The following is a 20267-nucleotide window of genomic DNA, read 5'->3' as shown; positions in this document are numbered from 1 at the left end:
CACATCACGAATGAGGGCTATGCCCCTAGATTTCTATGTGAGGAATTTGGTATTATCAAGGGGAGGAGTGAAGCAGGGGTTTCCGCACAGTGGGATAAAAGGAGAGTATTCTGGGTTGCGATGTAGGGCCTTGTTAATGGCCCACCAGGAACGATAGGCGTCCCAGAAAAGAATATTAGGGCGTACCATTGGTGGGAGCAAGCTTTCGGGGTATGTAGCAAAGCCCTTAGGTCGTAAGGGTGTACAAGGCCCTGTTCCATGTCATAATTAACATATGAGGAGGTGCCCCTTAACCAATCCGAGATATACCTAAAGTTCGCGGCCTGGAAGAAAGCCAAGAGGTCTGGGACAGCCAAGCCACCCTGGGCGCGGGGGGACTTGCTGCTCTTAACCTGAAAAGAAGAAAAGACTAGATCAGCATGAATAAAACATGACCCCTTGAACTACCTTTATTTTTCTTTAACTTTATTAACAGTATAACATTGGAACCAGGAGCGCTTTAACAGAGGTGGGGGCCCATGTGCACCTCCGGATGAGCCCCCTCCTTTGCACGGAGCGGTAGTCTCCAGCAATATGCCGGAGTCTACTGCGCATGCGCAGGTCTCTGGAAACATGGCGCTTGCCATGTTCGGGGGCCAATTTAGCTATTGTACATGTGCAGCAGCCATATTAGCTGCACTTTTTGCCGCGAGAGCTGCGCTCGGCGCTGGACTCCGGAAGGTGAGTATTAGAATATGGGTGCAGTGTGTGCGATGTGGGCTCCCCTGGACCCACTGCACCCATTATAGAAACGCCAATGATTGGAATACGAGAATACTGTAGTGGTTGCAATTACAAAATGAGACAAGTCTAACACCCCCCCTCCACCACCATCCCCCCACTCAACAATTGCTTCTCAAACAAGTCCCATCCTGGATCTGATATCCTCAACTTTGGCTTTGGGATTGACTGTGTCATAACATTTGCTTAACAATTTCTTAACTGGCAACTTCTTAACCCCTGAGATGTATTCAGGTTCTTTTGATGATAAAGCAACTGACATTTGCTGGACCATGAGGTTGGACTATTCCCAAGTATGATCAATTAGCCACTTGTTGACATCCCTGTAATTGCCTGCCCAATCTGCATGTACATATCCCGTCAAATCAAAAGTAATTTTTTCTGGCAATATCAGGGTCAAGTTCTTCATGTGTTTAAGGCACTGTATGATTGGTTTCAATCTGTTTGATGAAATGTACTCACATCTACAAAGATGAGACATAGATGTGCTAATGAAATATCTGGTTGTGTAGTAGTTGCCATGTATAAAGTGTGCCCCCACTGCTTGTCTGTACTATTCATTAATTGGCTAAAGATGATCTTCTAATTACAGATATGATGAGTCCATTAGTGTTGTCACCCCGTTTGCTCCTGACATTCCAAACTGAGCCATGTACTGCTTTTACCACATTGATGGAGTAGACAATCATCAGCATCTTTAATCCATTTTTCCTTTTTGTGGGTAGGCAGTATCTACATGTCTTTCCACGGTTCTGGCTCAGGTTGTTGTGCTGTCTGAAGTAAATAAAATAATCACTGAGGTGGGATACTCTTATTCCACTTAGTAGATTGTCTGACAGAGGACAAAGGCGATCCTTCCTTTTTAGCAGTAATAATCATCCACATTTACTTCATTACCATTTCCATCCTCTTCTGTTGGTGTTGAGTTTCCTCCTTGAGCTGTGCTGCTTGTGTCATTTCATGCAATGTTTGATACATTGAGTTTTCATTGATCACAGCACTTCTGGAGTCTTCTCATATGTTTTACCCAATAGACAATTTTGGAGATAGCAGGTTGTCATGATTGCTTTTCCCCACTGTTCCCAGTGGGACTATTATATCGGAAGTATAGTGAGAGTCAGGAACACTAATACAGTTTAACAAATCATTTATTTACAATATCATTGACAATAATTAAAATATACTTATCCACGTTCCTTAAGGCAGTTATACAGGATAATCAGAGTCCTAGCATAAGGTGTAGTCCCAGGGAGCCTCCTGTCGCTGCGTAGCGCCTAGGTCTCGTCAGTCAAAGGAACCCTATTGCCAATCTCAGGTCTCAATGGAGGCTGTTATCAGTCTGACATGACCCTCTATTTAACCCAGAATTCTGAGAGGTTGTCAAGGGATCATATCTCCATCCACATGTCATTGGAGTCCCTGGTCACTTGTACAATATTAGGAAATCTATTGTTGTATTGAATTCTAATGTAGGACAAATAGCCCTTTACCTTTGCATATTTTAGATGTCTAGGCCACTTAATCAAAGGTAAACATCTGTTTGTTGATCATGAATAGACCTATTGTCTGGCCTATTATGTAAGCTAAAAATGTTAACAATTGCTTGTTAACATACTATAAAGAACAAACAGCTTGTTCCTACAAAGATGGAAAACTAAAATCTTACAACAAAAATACAGTATATGGCTATGTGTACACATTTTATACATAGAAGACAAATAGTTAGCTGTAGGTCAGAAATCAATACTGTTACAATCCACCCTTGGCTTCTATGTATTATTAAGTGTTATGTCCAATATTATTATACTGACCCATCAACCTGAGTATCAAAACCTCTTTGCATTCTACATAACCTTACAGCATTTAAACAATAATAGAAACACTATTTTAATCACAGTATACATAATAATTATAGAAAATAAATAAAATAAAAAATTACATAAACTACGGTGTGTATAATAGTTCCAAACTTTTGATCAGTCAAATTTCCATCCTTCCTCCCATTGGCTCATCTCTCTCAAGCTAACAGGAGTAGCTACATATGCAAAAGTTTTTGATGAATTTGGGGAGTGCGGATCCAATATTCTTTTTCTCCCAAACTGAATCCAGTTCATAGAGTGATCTACTGGATCTTTTTACGTTCGCTTTCAAAGTTAATGTCTGGTCTGCTGTATGCTGTTCAAACACAATCCAAAGAAAACAAAAAGATGAATCCAACTATCATCAAGAATGTGCCTGATTCATAGCACCATACTCCTTGGTCAGGGCGAGATTCCCTCAGGCCGGCATACATCTTGGTTCAACCTGTTGGGAAAAAATAAACAAGTGTTAAGTTTCTTATCAGCATGCTCTTGGATACAAATGATAGGCAGGGTTAGCATCACCTTTAACCAGAACATAGTATGTTTTTCCTTGCCTTAATGCTGCTATCTCCCCCTTCTTTTTCCTAACCTGGTTGTCCCTATTGTTCTTATCAATTAGGAGCTTATACTTAGCTCTGAATATGACACAGTGAGGTGGCCTGGGTGGCATGGGCTCTAACAATCTCTGAAAGGGGGTGGTTCCTGTAAGGACCCTTTCATTCAAACAGCATACTGCCTCCTGTAGGACACTGTCCCAACCCTTTAAAGTGTGCATGGGCATTCTATTGCTTATTTGTTCCTTAAGGAGGCCATTCATTCTTCCTATTAATCCTGCTGCATTTGGATAAAATGGAATATGGTACACCCAATACACATGGTTCTCCTTTGCCCAATCATAGGTTCTTTCTGCTCCACTATGTCCACATTGTTCATGCGCCCACCATCCCAGATTGTATATGTAAATTTTTTCATCTTCCTCCACTGGTGATTGAGTGGCTGATATGATTTGTACAAGGGCATCAGCTGTGTCATTAGGTGAGAAACATGTGTGTGCATTTACATGAACAATTGAGATAGACCTGCATGAGTTGTAGTTCCAAATTTGATTCCATATTTCAGGCCCACCCCATAAAGTCTTGGAATGGGTTCTCCAATTTTCTTCTTTCCACGAGGGCATCCAAAAGTGAGACCTTTATATGGGGCCCAACTAAGTGTAGATTATCCAAAGACCATCTGTCTCTTGTAGAAGCATCAGTACAGCTTGCAGTTCTGCATTTTGGATGGGTCCCCCTTCACCATTCACATATATAACTTCCTCCAGTACAGATTGGAATGCTGCGGCAGTCCAAGTTCGGCCCCTTTGTGTCAGGGTAGAGGAGCCGTCTTTAAACCAAGCAATCTTCTGCTCTTCATCTGTTAAACTGGAGTAATGTTCAGCAGTTGAAACTGGAGATTCTTCTTTCAACGGTTTGGGTAGCTGTTCAGTGCTATCGGATTGGAAAGTAACAATTCCTGTAAGGTGGCAGGTGACTTGAGATGGCTCTTGAGAAGCTACTCCTCCCGTCTCTGATAAGTACCACTTCCAGTTCTGTACCATGGGCTTCCGTGCAACAGCAGAACGTGATTCAAATCCTTCTTGCCTCAGCCATACTGCAATAGGGAGGTCTGTATGTATTGCGATTGGCTTTTGTTTGGTTGTGCTCTCTACATGTTGGAGAGCATTATATGCAGCTAGAAAAGTCTTTTCTAAGGGAGAGTATTGTCTTTGTGCTGAGGAAAACTGCTTTTCCCGGAATCCAATGGGCTTCTTCTTTTGTCCCTTGATTGCATTTTCCTGCCATAAGCCCCGAGACGTTCCATGCTCTGTGGTAGTTACATCCAGAAAGAATGGCTGATCTGACTGTAGTGGACTCAGAACATTATGCACCGTGATAGCTTACTTTGCAATTTGAAAAACCTCTTCTTGTTCAGCAGACCACATAAATTCTTGACTGTCTGCTGCAAAGGGTACAGAAACGAAAGTATTTCCTAAATCCACCCTAGCATGTAAGGCTATTTGTCCATTAGTGTTTGAGATTTGTTCCACCAAAGTTATCATATAAGGTACTGCTGCAGCTAGGGGTGGTGTCGCTTTGTTTAGTCCCCAAGAGTCAATTGACAGTCTGTATGAGCCATTTGGCTTTTTCACGGGATACACTTAATCATTAATGCTTTGTGCTTCACGGAATACTCCATCTTGTAGCAGAGCCTGAACAGTGTCCCCAATTTCCTTCAGACTACCTTGTATGTGGTATTGCTTCAGGTTAGCTGGCTGTGCAGGAGAAGGATTTGAATCACGTTCTGCTGGAATATGATACTGTTACACCCACTAAGTTGCTGCCATATTTGCATCAAAGAGCATGCTCTGCCCACTTTCACAGAGTTTCTAATCCAGCTATGCCATATTGTTCTGGATTGTAGGATTCTGTTGTCTGGAACATGTCATATTTCTTCAGAATGGCTTCCATCTTACCACTTCTGTATTCTGTGCCATTATCTGCACATAATATAAAGAGAATCTTCAAACTTATAGTTTACTTGAGCAAAATATTTTTTTCTATGCAGCAGGTGAAGTGTTGTGCATTTTGAGTAATCATCAATGAATGTCAAAAAATATTTATTTTGTACTGGGGTAAGGTTCACATTTTTTTTTGGTCCACACTCCACATATATCTGTGTGCATTAGGTCTAGACACTTCTTAGTTCTGTTGTTACTGTTTTTTGGAAAAACATCATGTTGTTATACCTTTAAGGCAGCTTATGCATTTCATTTTGTGGGTGCAGGTTTCGCCAAGCCGGCCAACACTGCCTGCCAGCCCATCTATCTACCTTCATGTGCTGAGCAGTGTCTCCTTTCCCAGCCTCCGCCTGTCCACCCCCTGTCTATGTGGGATAGGTTGTGCTGTCCACTGGTTCTGCGGGAGCGGAGGTGAGCTGCTGTGCTGATGGGACTTGGGAGTAGGAGCTGGAGGAGCGTAACATGGTTGGAGCTTTCCCATCATACTCACTCCAGCTGTCTGTCTTTACTGTGTGAGGCTGTTGTCAGCCACAGAAGGAGCAAGGAGTAGGTGGGATTCATGTTTAACTCTCTGGCTTATTCCCGGTGAGTCCCTTTTACTCCTATTCTGCCGCTTTTTCCCACCAATACTCCCATCCAGCCTCCCTGCTCCTGTCAGGAGTCAATGTGTTTGTTTATTTCTCATACATCCTAGAGGATGCTGGGGACACTTCAAGAACAATGGGGTGTATAGACGGGATCCGCAGGAGACATGGGCACTTTAAGACTTTCAAAGGGGTGTGAACTGGCTCCTCCCTCTATGCCCCTCCTCCAGACTCCAGTTTTAGAATTGTGCCCAGGCAGACTGGATGCACTCTGAGGAGCTCTACTGAGTTTCTCTGAAAAAGACTTATGTTAGGTTTTTTATTTTCAGGGAGACTGCTGGCAACAAGCTCCTTGCTTCGTGGGACTTAGGGGAGAGAAGTTAGACCTACTTCCAGTGAGTTAAAGGCTCTGCTTCTTGGCTACAGGACACCATTAGCTCCTGAGGATTTGGAACACTAGGTACGCCCAGGGGTTCACTCCCAGAGCCCGCCATCACCCCACTTGCAGAGCCAGAAGTCAGAAGACAGGTGAGTAGAAGAAGATCAGAAGACTTCAGTGACGGCTTTGAGGTACCGCACAGCGATCCTAACCCCCTCCAGTATAAATATGTTAAAAAAATAGCGGGGCTGAAGCGCCATTAAGGCGGCGGGGCTTAGCCCTCACAGCTCTACTCAGCACCATTTTCTCTTCACAGAGCTGCAGAGACGCTGGTCCTTACTCAACACTGCTGTACAAGTAACAGGGTGCAAAATGGGGGGGGGGGGGGGGCACAGTTAATTTGGTGCAAAATAAGTTAATTATATAAGCGCTACAGGTCTGAGGCAATATATAAGAGTTTCAGAACCGGGATAAGCGCTGGGTTGTGGGCTGGCAAACTCCCTTTGTATTTCTCTGACAGGCTTTACTGTGGGTCTGTCCCCTATATGCCCAGTGTGTCTGTAGGTGTCGGTACACGTGTGTCGGCATGTCTGAGTCTTAGTGCTCTTCCCAGGAGGAGACTGTATTAGGGACAGAAACGGCTGTGGGAGTGACCCTGTCGGCACCGCTGACTCCTGATTGGGTAAATGTGTTGAATGCTTTGAATGCTAATGTGGCTCTTATTTGTAAGAGATTAGATAAATCTGAGTCTCAAAACCAGGCATGGAAGAAATCTGTGGAGGTTGTGTTATCACAAGTCCAGACCCCCTCGGGGTCACATAAGCGTTCATTTGCTCAGTTGGCAGACACAGATACCGACACGGACACTGACTCCAGTGTCGACTATAGTGATACCAGATTAGACCCAAAATTGGTAAAGAGCATTCAGTACATGACTGTGGCAATAAAATACATATTGCATATCACTGAGGACCCTACTGTTCCTGATAAAAGGGTCTGTATGTATAAGGGAAAGAAACCTGAGGTAACGTTTTCTCCCTCGCATGAACTGAATACTCTTTTTGAAAAGCTGTCGGAAAATCCTGACAAAAAGTTTCAGATTCCCAAAAGGATTCCGGTGGCATATCCCTTCCCCTCTGGGGATAGAGAAAAGTGGGAGTCACTCCCCATTGTGGACAAGGCTCTATCACGGTTGTCTAAAAAGGTGGCTCTACCGTCTCCTTACACGGCAGCCCTTAAGGATCCTGCGGATCGTAGACAGGAAAATACGTTAAAATCCATTTACGTCACCACAGATACACTACTCAGACCAGCCATTGCATCTGTGTGGGTGAGTAGTGCTATCGAGAAGTGGGCAGATAATTTGTCATCTGATATAGATACCCTGGATAGGGATAGCATCCTTTTAACGCTGGGTTATATCAGGGATGCTGCAGCCTACCTAAAGGAAGCGGTGAGAGATATTGGCCTTTTGGGATCAAAGGCCAATGCCATGGCAGTTTCAGCTAGGAGGGCATTGTGGATTCATCAATGGAATGCTGATGCTGACTCTAAGAAAGCTATGGAGTCTCTACCGTATAAAGGTGGTGTATTGTTTGGTGATGGCCTCGCTGATTTGGTATCTATGGCTACCGCCGGTAAGTCGTCTTTTTTGCCTTATGTTCCTCCACAACAAAAGAAAGCTCACCACTATCAGATGCAGTCCTTTCGGCAAAATAAATACAAAAAAGGCAGAGGTTATTCCTTCCTTGCTAATAGAGGAAGAGGAAAAGGTAAAAGATCTCCGGCCGTGGCGGGTTCCCAGGAGTCCTCCCTGGCTTCTGCCAAATCCACTGCATGACGCTGGGACTCCTCTGCGGGAGTCCGCACCGGTGGGGGCACGTCTCAAACTCTTCAGTCAGTTTTGGGTTCCTTCGGACCTGGACCCATGGGTATTAGAAATTGTGTCCATGAGGCACAAACTAGAGTTTCAAGACGTTCCCCCTCGTCGATTTTTCAAATCGGCCTTACCAGCTTCTCTTCCGGACAGGGAGGTAGTATGCGATGCAATACAAAAGTTGTGTCAAAATCAAATCATTATCAGGGTTCCCCCGTCACAACAGGGAGAAGGCTTTTATTCGAGTCTGTTCATGGTCCCGAAGCCTGACGGCAAGGTCACACCAATCCTGAATCTAAAATCCCTCAATTTCTACCTAAGAAAATTAAAATTCAAGATGGAATCTCCCCGAGCAGTGATCTCCAGTCTGGAGGAAGGGGATTTTATGGTGTCGGTCGACATAAAGGATGCCTACTTACACGTCCCCATATATCCTCCGCATCAGGCTTCCCTGAGGTTTGCCATTCAGGATTGTCATTACCAATTTCAGACATTGCCGTTTGGTCTGTCCACGGCTCCGAGGATTTTCACCAAGGTAATGGCGGAAATGATGGTTCTCCTGCGCAAGCAAGGAGTCACGATTATCCCGTACTTGGACGATCTCCTGATAAAGGCGAGATCCAAGGACAAATTGGTGCAGGACATTACGCTTTCCCTGACGGTTCTGCAACAACATGGTTGGCTCCTAAACTTGCCAAAGTCACAGTTAATTCCGACAAAACGGCTGTCGTTTTTGGGAATGATTCTGGACACAGAATTACAGAGAGTCTTTCTTCCAGTGGAAAAGGCTCTAGAAATTCAGAGTCTAGTCAAACAAATTCTGAAACCAGCGAGAGTGTCAATCCTTCAATGCACTCGATTGCTGGGGAAGATGGTGGCGGCCTACGAGGCCATTCAATTTGGCAGATTCCATGCCAGAGTGTTTCAGTGGGACCTGTTGGACAAGTGGTCCGGATCCCATCTGCACATGCACCGAAAAATAATCCTGTCCTCCAAGACCAGAATCTCACTCCTGTGGTGGCTGCACAGCTCTCACCTCCTAGAGCAGGCATTCCCAACCACGGTCCTCAAGGCACACCAACAGTGCAGGTTTTAGTGATATCCAGGCTGCAGCACAGATGGTTAAATCAAAATAACTGAGCTACTAATTAAGTCACCTGTGCTGAAGCCTGGATATCACTAAAACCTGCACTGTTGGTGTGCCTTGAGGACCGTGGTTGGGAATGCCTGTCCTAGAGGGACGCAGGCAGTGCCGGATTAAGCGGGGGCCCAGGGAGTAAGTACCCCAGGCCCTCTTTCCAAAAGGGCCCCCTGCCGCCCACCGCAGATCCGATCTGATTTGCGGTGCTGCGGTCCCTGCTCTCCGCTGTACATACAGACAGAGCCGGCCCGGCGCCGCATAGCACTACAGGACAGCTGAGCGACGGTTCAGCTGTCCAATAGCGTGTGAAACAGCAGCCTGCGGCTCAGTCATTGGCTGGGCACGCAGGCTGCACAGCAGAGAGAAGAAGGTGGAGGGCTGATCCCAGGCGGCATGTAGAGCCCTGTGTCACAGCAGCCTGTCTGCAAACAGTAAGGCTGGCTTTTTAAAAGATTTTTCTTCCCCCTGCTGCTAACATTAAAATTTAAATCTTAGGCTGTGGGTCATATATATATATATAGATAGTAGATAGATAGATAGATAGATAGATAGATAGATAGATAGATAGATAATACACGTGTATATATATATATATATATATATATAAAAAATATATATATACACTATATAGTGTGTGTATGTGTGTGTGTGTGTGTGTATATATACTTTATAGTGTGTATGTGTGTGTGTGTGTGTGTGTGTATATATATATATATATATATATATATAAATATATATAGCAGTGACTGATGGCGGCACTCTTCGGACTTAGGGGGTTCTTCGCTGCGGTGTGAACGGGTCGTAACTGCGCACGCACATCGTTGTTCAGCAACGGAGGCGCGCACAGTGAACAAAGAAGACGCAGTGCCGAACGCAAGAAGATTGACAGCGGAGAAGCGTTCCGTGGCGGATACTCACAGTTGGATGCCGTTTTCGAGGAGTGGTCGTCCGAACGCAGGCGTGTCCAGGCAAACGGAGGGTGGATGTCTGACGTCAAAGCCGGGAGGAATGTCGCTGGATCCGTCCGTCGCACAGGGTAAGTATAACCAGCCTTACTCCTCAGCAGCACAAAACATTTTTAGCTCAGCAGGGCTGCACAAGCGAACGCAGCCCTGCTAAACTAAAATATACTCCCCCATAGGCGTGGATTAATTGATCGCACCAGCAGCAAAAAGTTGCTGGCTGCGATCAACTCGGAACGACCACCTTAATACAGAAAGAATCACACACGACTAACAAGTCCTTCTTAGTTGAACATTTCAGTGTTGCCACTTTTAAGTGGCAACACCGAAACGTTGGACTGAGAAGGACTTGTTAGTCATGTGATTCTTTCTGTATTAAGTCACTGCTGTACTATGGGTGTTCGTCACTCGGGAGAGCACCTTGGCAAGTATTAAATGTACAATTGGAGTGCCGGCCTGCTTTCTCTCTGTATACATGTGTATATATACCTGTGATTATATAATTTATCTGCCTGCCTCTTTATTAGGGGCCCCATTGTCTGTAGTGCTCCGGGCCCCCCCATCGCCTTAATCCGGCTCTGGACGCAGGTTCGGGATCCAGGACTGGATCCTAGTGACCACGGATGCGAGTCTCCGAGGCTGGGGAGCAGTCACACAGGGGGAAACCTTCCAGGGAAGATGGTCAAGCCAGGAAATTTGTCTACACATAAACGTTCTGGAGTTAAGGGCCATTTACAACGGCCTTCTTCAAGCGGAACATCTTCTTCGCAATCTGCCCATCCTGATCCAGTCGGACAATATAACAGCGGTAACGCACATAAACCACCAGGGCGGAACAAAGAGCAGAGCGGCAATGGCAGAGGCCACAAAAGTTCTCCGCTGGGCAGAAAGACATACAAGCGCTCTGTCAGCGATCTTCATTCCAGTAGTGGACAACTGGGAAGCAGACTTCCTCAGCAGACACGATCTCCATCCAGGAGAGTGGGGTCTTCATCAAGAGGTCTTTGCAGAAGTGACAAGTCGCTTGGGAATTCCTCAAATAGACATGATGGCGTCTCACCTCAAAAAGAAACTTCAGAGATATTGTTCCAGGTCGAGAGACCCTCAAGCAAGAGCTGTGTATGCCCTAGTGACACCGCTTCCACTCATTCCAAAGGTGCTACGGATCATAAGAAGAACAAAGGTTCAGGCGATCCTCATTGTTCCGGACTGGCCAAGGAGGGCTTGGTATCCAGATCTTCAGGAATTACTCATAGGAGATCCCTGGCCTCTTCCTCTACGAGAGGATCTGTTACAGCAGGGGCCATGCGTATATCAAGACTTACCGCGGCTACGTTGGACGGCTTGGCGGTTGAACACCGGATCCTAGCCCGAAAGGGTATTCCCAGTGAACTCATTCCCACACTTCTTCAGGCTAGAAAAGGAGTGACGGCGAAACATTACCACCGTATTTGGAGAAAATATGTGTCTTGGTGTGAATCCAAGAAAGCTCCTACAGAAGAATTTCAGTTAGGACGTTTTCTCCATTTTCTACAAGCAGGTGTGGATGCGGGCCTAAAGTTGGGCTCCATTAAAGTGCAAATTTCAGCCTTATCGATTTTCTTCCAAAAACAATTGTCCTCCCTTCCAGAAGTTCAGACTTTTGTGAAAGGCGTGTTGCACATCCAACCTCCCTTTGTGCCCCCTGTGGCACCGTGGGATCTTAACGTGCTGTTGCAATTCCTTCAATCTCATTGGTTTGAACCTTTACAAAAGGTGGAGTTGAAATTTCTCACTTGGAAAGTGGTCATGCTGTTGGCCTTGGCATCCGCCAGGCGGGTGTCTGAATTGGCGGCCTTATCTCACAAGAGCCCTTATTTGATCTTCCATGAAGATAGAGCAGAATTGAGGACACGTCAGCAGTTTCTGCCGAAAGTGGTTTCATCGTTCCACTTGAACCAGCCTATTGTGGTGCCAGTGGCTACTGACGCCTTGCTGGAATCGAAGCTTCTAGATGTAGTAAGAGCTTTGAATATTTATGTCACCAGAACGGCTCAATTTAGGAAAACAGAGGCTCTGTTTATCCTGTATGCTCACAATAAAATTGTAGCTCCTGCTTCCAAGCAGACTATTACACGCTGGATCTGTCATACGATTCAGCAGGCTCATTCTACGGCTGGATTGCCGTTACCGAAATCGGTGAAGGCCCATTCTACCAGAAAGGTGGGCTCATCCTGGGTGGCTCCCCGGGGGGGCTCGGCATTACAACTTTGCCGAGTGGCTACTTGGTCGGGTTCAAACACCTTTGCGAAGTACTACAAGTTTGATACCCTGGCTGAGGACCTCATGTTTGGTCAATCGGTGCTGCATAGTCATCCGCACTCTCCCGCCCGTTCTAGAGCTTTGGTATATAAACCCCATGGTTCTTGAAGTGTCCCCAGCATCCTCTAGGACGTATGAGAAAATAGGATTTTAATACCTACCGGTAAATCCTTTTCTCTTAGTCTGTAGAGGATGCTGGGTGCCCGTCCCAGTGCGTACTGTATCTGCAGTTATTAGTTATGGTTACACAGCCTGTTGCTGATGTTGTTCATGCCGTTGACTTGCGTTGTTGAATGCCATGTTGTACGGCGTGCTTGAGGTGTGAGCTGGTATGTATCTCACCTTAGTTTAACAATAAATCCTTTTCCTCGAAATGTCCCTCTCCCTGGGCACAGTTCGTATAACTGGAGTTTGGAGGAGGGGCATATATGGAGGAGCCAGTTCACACCCCTTTGAAAGTCTTAAAGTGCCCATGTCTCCTGCGGATCCCGTCTATACCCCCCCATGGTTCTTGAAGTGTCCCCAGCATCCTCTATGGACTGAGAGAAAAGGATTTACCGGTAGGTATTAAAATCCTATATTTTTTTCTAGTGGGGACCTTTATGTTTGTTTTTTTCATGTAAGGTCATTGTGTTTAATTTTCTTCTTGTGGATGACATGTTTTATTTTTTTCCTTTGGGGGAAATTTTATTTTTACTTTTTCCTGTGGTGGCCAAACTGTTTTTTTTTTCCATATTGGGGGTCAATGTGTTTATCTTTTCTTCCTGCAGGGATGGGGATAGGGGGGTGTTGGGGGGGGGGTGGCTATTGAGGCCACAGTGGGGGGGGGGGGGGTTTCTGTAGGGACCAATGTGTTTGTTTGTTTGTTTTTCTGTGGGGATGTGTTTTTTCTGTATGGTGTGTTTTTTTCTGTGGAGCCCAATGTGTGCTTTTATACAATGGTTTTTGTTCTTAGATGCATCTAAGCTGCACTATACATGTGTCCCAATGGTGTTCGTTCAGAGTTGCAGTATAGATTTATACGCACACACCAAGAAGTGTATTAGAAGTGTGTAGGGCATTCCTAGGCAGTTGCAGGAGATTTGCAAATAATATGCAGATGTACAGTAACACAGTATGTGTGTGTTGCTTAGCGAGACACATTGGAGTCCATACTCAGATGGATGATCTGCACCTAGCATAGGGCTGGTGAAAGTTTTAATGGTGTGACCAATGGTGGCATCTAGATACGCACAAAGCATGATTGCGGCCTCTGTAGGAACTGAAAGTGGGTGTCTCAGTCCTTGGATATTCATACACAGGGCAGTACACCAGGGCAGGGCATTGTAGCGGCATTATCATAGATGCAACTGCAGCAATAGATACAAGGAAGGCCGCAACTGTGTCCATCTTGGAATCAGCCCTATGAGGAAGGACAGACTCCACCCTCTCAACAGACCCCACTCCCATTAGGGTTTCTTCCATAAATTTCCTGTGCTAGTTTTCCATCTTAATCCGCCCCAGCATAGCGTAGCCGCAGGCTCAGTGTGTCTGTGTTGGCACACTGGCCACGGCACACAGAGCATGCAGGGAGGAGAGAGGAGGGAAGCTAGTCCGTTTGAGTGAGTATTATTTAGGCAGTCACAGAATTTGTACGAGGAGCCTGACCAGAGCCCTGGTAAATCTAAAAAGTATAAATCCCAGGAGCCAAACACAAAAAAGGTGTGACAATCGGCATTGAGTATTGATTATCGGCCACATAATTTACCTCCATGCTTCAGCTAGAAAAATCCTACTTGATTGTATTACAGTAGGCGTCTTTTGAGCACTCATGTTCTCCTTTGTATCTTGGCTAAAAGATTGATTCTCTTTGTAATGTTCGCCCATTTTTCCCCAATCCTGTATGTTGTCTTTGAAGAGTCCTGGTTTGTTTTATTCATATGCATTATCAGTATTCAGTATCAATCTTTCATCATTATACTCACATATTTGAATGTTAAAATACAATTTTAGAGCAGCATAAAATAGTTTTCAGTTTTTCAGTTCCAATAATGAAATTTTTGCAACTGTCATCATTTCTTTGTTCTCAGGTATATCCTCATTAAGGCACAGGCACAGAGTCTGAATGACACATTGATATTACAAAGAATGTACGAGTATACCAGTCTGCTTCATCTCTTGTAATAAATCTAGGTGTAAGCATAATACTTTGATTATGGGCTAAATAATTGAAAGGTTTATAGAAGTTTGGAACTAATGTATAAATGGATTTTATGTCCGTCCCAGCTACATCCTTGATATTACATGTCTGTTCCTCTTATTTTGCTTCACAGGTGTTCCCGGCATCATTGGCTCGCTGTGGTATGCAATAGACGTTTACGTGGAGCGCACAACTTTGGTTATATATGATGTTTTTCTGGGAATCCAATACAAATTTGGTTGGTCATGCTGGCTTGGCATGGTCGGCTCCCTGGGATGCTTTTTAAGTGGTGCACTGCTCATATCTTGTCATTATCTTTTACAAGGTGAACATGTTTTACATTGCTTAATAATACTGTAGAGGTAGAGTATGCATCACATACTCATATTTCACTTTATTCTCATCGGTAACACAGGGAATTTGTGTGTTGACATTATGTTCTCAATATTTCCAAAAATGTCTTATTTAATTATTGCATTTCTCTATTGTACAAAATGCATTCAGTCCTTTACAGATATGTATTCATATCAGTAGACTGATTTGTTTATCTCCATTGCCCTGGGATTTGATACAAATAAACAAACTGCATATAAATATATCCAAAGGATAGCACACAGCAGAGCTGTTTAAAATAATGAAGAAACTAACAAAAACAAGTAATTTTGCTTAATGATACAAATATTTTAATTATTTACACCCACAATGTGCTAGTCTTCAGAATACAATGTTTAGGGTCTAAATTGCCAAACGTTCTTTTCCAGAAAGGTAACATATGCGGAATAACCTACAGTATAATCAGAGTGTATGACCGTTCTTGAGGAATCTGAGTTGTTTTAGTGATATGGGGGGTCATTCAGGTGCAGTTGTGTTTGCTATCATTGTTGCTTCCTCGGTGATAGCGCTGTATGTAACTGCAGCAGGAGGCGTCTATTACAAGCAGACGCCTCCTGCTGCAGTAGTGATCTGATCTGCATCTCTCTCCCACCATCGGGTGGCGTACAGCACCTATGGTGCCACAAAAGCCGCCTGACCTCTTCCCACCCTCTAAACGCCAGCAACGCGTCTCTGTTTTCACAAACGGAGGCCGTTGCTGCCCCCTCTACACTACCCAAATGGCAGCAGACTGTCAATCACTGAGTCCTTGCAGGACCTGTTCACGCACGCATAGAGCGGGTATTTTGCATGAGCAAAGTACCGAACATCTCCGCGCATGAATGACCTCCATTGTTTCGATGCCACTATTACAACACTTCTCAAAGTCCTACCTGTAGTCCTTATATTAATTATAATTTTCAACTGAAACTAGTATTTCTCATAAACAGTTTATTTTGAAGCTTCAGAGACTGAATAAAATACCACAAACCAATGATTTCAGCTTGGTTTATGTTGAAATTTTTAACTAGAGATCAAAATTGATTAATTAAAATCCTTTCTCAGACTGGTTCATCTAATCGATTTATCAAATTGACGTTTTTCCAGTGGTGAAATTCAAATTTAGGGGGAGATGTACTAAGCACTGAAAAGAGTGGAGAAGTGAAGCAGTGGATAAGTGAGCCAGTGGCAACCAATCAGCATTGAAGTAACATTTATACTTTGCATACTATAAGATTACACAGAGCAGCAGATTGGTTGGCAACTTCTCCACTGGCTCATTTATCCACTCTTTTCACTGCTCAGTACATTTCACCCATAGGGGTATATTCAATTGCGGTCGAATTCATGAAAATGTCAAAAAACGGGCATTTTCGACAAAAAAAACCTGTCGATTTGGATTTGACAATTCAATACAAAACTTTTCGACAAAAAACCTGCCGTTTCATTTTCGACTTTTTGCAATTCGACTTTTTGCAATTCGACATGTCTGCAATGTTAAAAATGTGGCTTTTCGACAAAAGTATATTCAATTGAAGAATGTCGATTCGACAACTGCTTTTCGACAGTCATTTCGTCAATTTCATTCTGCCTCATTTTTCTGTCGTGAGCTGATAAAAAATGTTAATAACATGTATTTTTTGGAGCTTTTTTGATTGCTAATAGCATATCTATTTATATTTGAAGGGATTATCTACTTGGTTGGTCTATTTATGAGCCACAAGTATTATTTAATTGATTTTTTAAAAGAATATTTTTTTTTTTTTACTGACTACAATAATGGAGAGATCAGTGCATGTTTTTCAGTTGGAAGGGGTATTCAAAGTGTTAAAAATCCTGAAAAAAATTGCGTGGGGTCCCCCCTCCTAAGCATAACCAACCTCAGGCTCTTTGAGCCGGTCCTGGTTGTAAAAATACGGGGGAAAAATTGACAGGGGTTCCCCCATATTTTAACAACCAGCACCGGGCTCTGCGCCTGGTCCTGGTGCAAAAAATATGGGGGACAAAAGACGTAGGGGTCCCCCGTATTTTTAACACCAGCACCGGGCTCCACTAGTCAGAGAGATAATGCCACAGCCGGGGGACACTTTTATATAGGTCCCTGTGGCCCTGGCATTAAATCACCAACTAGTCACCCCTGGCCGGGGTACCCTGGAGGAGTGGGGACCCCTTAAATCAAGGGGTCCCCCCTCCAGTCACCCAAGGGCCAGGGGTGAAGCCCGAGGCTGTCCCCCCCATCCAAGGGCGGCAGATGGGGGGCTGATAGCCTTTTGTGTAAAAAAATATATTGTTTTTTGTAGCAGAACTACAAGTCCCAGCAAGCCTCCCCGCAAGCTGGTACTTGGAGAACCACAAGTACCAGCATGCGGGGAAATAACGGGCCCGCTGGTACTTGTAGTTCTACTACAAAAAAATACCCCCAAAAAAGACCAAGCACACACCGTGAAAGTACAACTTTATTACAAACATGCACACCTACATACACAAACACTTACCTATGTTGACACGAAGCAGTCGGTCCTCTTCTCCAGTAGAATCCAGGGGTACCTGTAAATAAAATTATACTCACAAACAATCCAGTGTAGATCGGTCCTCTTCTTTAAGTTTGTAATCCAGGGATTTGGTAAAATAAAAAAACGAAAAACACGAACCACACACTAAAAGGGGTCCCATGTTTACACATGGGACCCCTTTCCCCGACTGGCACGACCCCCCGTGACTGCTGTCAAAGAGGGTCCCTTCAGCCAATCAGGGAGCGCTACGTCATGGCACTCTCCTGATTGGCTGTGCGCTCCTGAGCTGTCAGTCAGGCGGCGCACTGTAGATACAATGTAGCGCAGAAGCGCTCTATTGTATCCAATGGTGGGAACTTTGCGGTCTGCGGTAGACCGCGAGGTTAAGTGGGGCCAACCACAAGAGTGACTAATTGGCAAAAGGGACCCTCTTTGACAGCAGTCATGGGGGGGTCCCGCCAGTCGGGGATAGGGGTCCCATGTATAAACACGGAACCCCTTTCAGTGCGTGGTTCGGGTTTTTAGTTTTTTTATTTTACCAAGTCCCTGGATTACAAACTTAAAGAAGAGGACCGATCTACACTGGATTGTTTGTGAGTATAATTTTATTTACAGGTACCCCGGGATTCTACTGGAGAAGAGGACCGACTGCTTCGTGTCAACATAGGTAAGTATGTGTGTATGTAGGTGTGCATGTATGTAATAAAGTTGTACTTTCACGGTGTGTGCGTTGTATTTTTTTGGGAGTATTTTTTTGTAGTAGAACTACAGGTACCAGCGGGCCCGTTATTTCCCCGCATGCTGGTACTTGTGGTTCTCCGAGTACCAGCTTGCGGGGGAGGCTTGCTGGGACTTGTAGTTCTGCTACAAAAAACAATATTCTTTTTTTGACACAAAAGGCTATCAGCCCCCCATCTGCCGCACTTGGATGGGGGGGACAGCCTCGGGCTTCACCCCTGGCCCATGGGTGGCTGGAGGGGGGGGGACCCCTTCATTTAAGGGGTCCCCACTCCTCCAGGGTACCCCGGCCAGTGGTGACTAGTTGGTGATTTAATGCCAGGGCCGCAGGGACCTATATAAAAGTGTCCCCCGGCTGTGGCATTATCTCTGACTAGTGGAGCCCGGTGCTGGTGTTAAAAATACAGGGGACCCCTACGTCTTTTTCCCCCCGTATTTTTTGCACCAGGACCAGGAGCAGAGCCCGGTGCTGGTTGTTAAAATATGGGGGAACCCCTGTCAATATTTTCCCCGTATTTTTACAACCAGAACCGGCTCAAAGAGCCCGAGGCTGGTTATGCTTAGGAGGGGGGAACCCCACGCATTTTTTTTCTGGATTTATTAAACACGTTTGTGATGTTCATGAAGTCGAATCCAGGCTGCCCACTATTCGTTAATTGGTCCGTTTTTCGACAAGGGGATTGTCGAATCCGTTATTAATTGAATATGTCGAATTCTGGTCCCGTGTGGAGGGTTTCGTCTGTCGAATTGTGTCGAATCCAAAAACTGTCGAATTCACGCCGGAATTCGACCGCAATTGAATATACCCCTTAGAGTGCAGCAATATTCAGTGATCGAATAAAAAATTTAAAATACTTTTTAATATTTAAAGAAATATATTAAAATATTAAAACTTTTGAGTTGAATGCAAGTGTGAAATGCTTTATGGAGACCCTAGAATGTGAACAATGAATAAATCAATCAGTTCAGTATTAGTATTGCTAGTAGAAACTCCATTTGTTTTAATACTGTATATACGCATATATTTTTATATATTTTCCAGATGGAAGATATGTCAGAAACCAGTCATTTTCATCTAGAAAAACGTATCTCCGCACAAGAAGTTCTGTGGGCAAGTATTATTCCCCAACTCAAACAGAGACTGCCAAGATGTATGCTATGGGCACAAGAGTATGAGGACAACTGGGCTCATTGGTATATTAAGTATATGGTTTACAGCAGCATGCTGTGCCAGGACCAGTTACCGTCCAATAACATGTGAAAAGACACAGTTTGCCTACAACTGCCTTCACAGTCATTTTCCCCTGATTTATTTTGTTACTTGTATGTACTATGATTTAAACCATTACAGGTTGAGTATCCCTTATCCAAAATGCTTGGGACCGGAGGTATTTTGGATATCGGATTTTTCCGTATTTTGGAATAATCACATACCATAATGAGATATCATGGTGATGGGACCTAAATCTAAGCACAGAATACATTTATGTTACATATACACCTTATACACACAGCCTGAAGGTCATTTTAGCCATTATTTTTTATAACTTTGTGCATTAAACAAAGTGTGTCTACATTCACACAATTCATTTATGTTTCATATACACCTTATATACACAGCCTGAAGGTCATTTAATACAATATTTTTAATAACCGTGTGTATTAAACAAAGTTTGTGTACATTGAGCCATCAAAAAACAAAGGTTTCACTATCTCACTCTCACTCAAAAAAGTCTGTATTTCTGAATATTCCGTATTTAGGAATATTTGGATATGGGATACTCAACCTGTACTTGAAAACAAGGGGTGCAGGTAGAGATCTCCTCTTGTAACTGAACTTACAGACCAATATATTTTTATCATGTAGTCTAGAGCTAGGTTAGGCAACCTCTTATGCTGGCAATACACTTGTGCGATGCCCCGCGACGCAACATCGCGGGGCATCGCACTGGCAGTTCAGGTGCGATCAAATCACACCTGAACTGCCAAAGTGGTTACCATGCGATCATGCCGCTCCTGGCGG

General features: G+C 44.3%; 1 protein-coding gene across 1 annotated transcript in view; it reads left to right on the top strand.

The window, feature by feature from the left end:
• CLDN16 (claudin 16) overlaps positions 1–19486 on the top strand; it is a 96397-nt gene extending 76911 nt beyond the window's left edge. The window contains exons 4-5 of the mRNA XM_063919637.1: positions 14755–14946; positions 19287–19486. Coding sequence (XP_063775707.1) covers positions 14755–14946; positions 19287–19420 — 326 coding nt within the window. The 3' untranslated portion in view covers positions 19421–19486. The remainder of the gene's footprint in view (positions 1–14754; positions 14947–19286) is intronic.
• The last annotated feature ends 781 nt before the right edge of the window (positions 19487–20267 follow it).

This window comes from Pseudophryne corroboree, chromosome 4, assembly GCF_028390025.1.
Source record: "Pseudophryne corroboree isolate aPseCor3 chromosome 4, aPseCor3.hap2, whole genome shotgun sequence".
Classification (NCBI taxonomy): domain Eukaryota; kingdom Metazoa; phylum Chordata; class Amphibia; order Anura; family Myobatrachidae; genus Pseudophryne; species Pseudophryne corroboree.
This window is presented reverse-complemented; position numbering and strand designations above follow the sequence as displayed.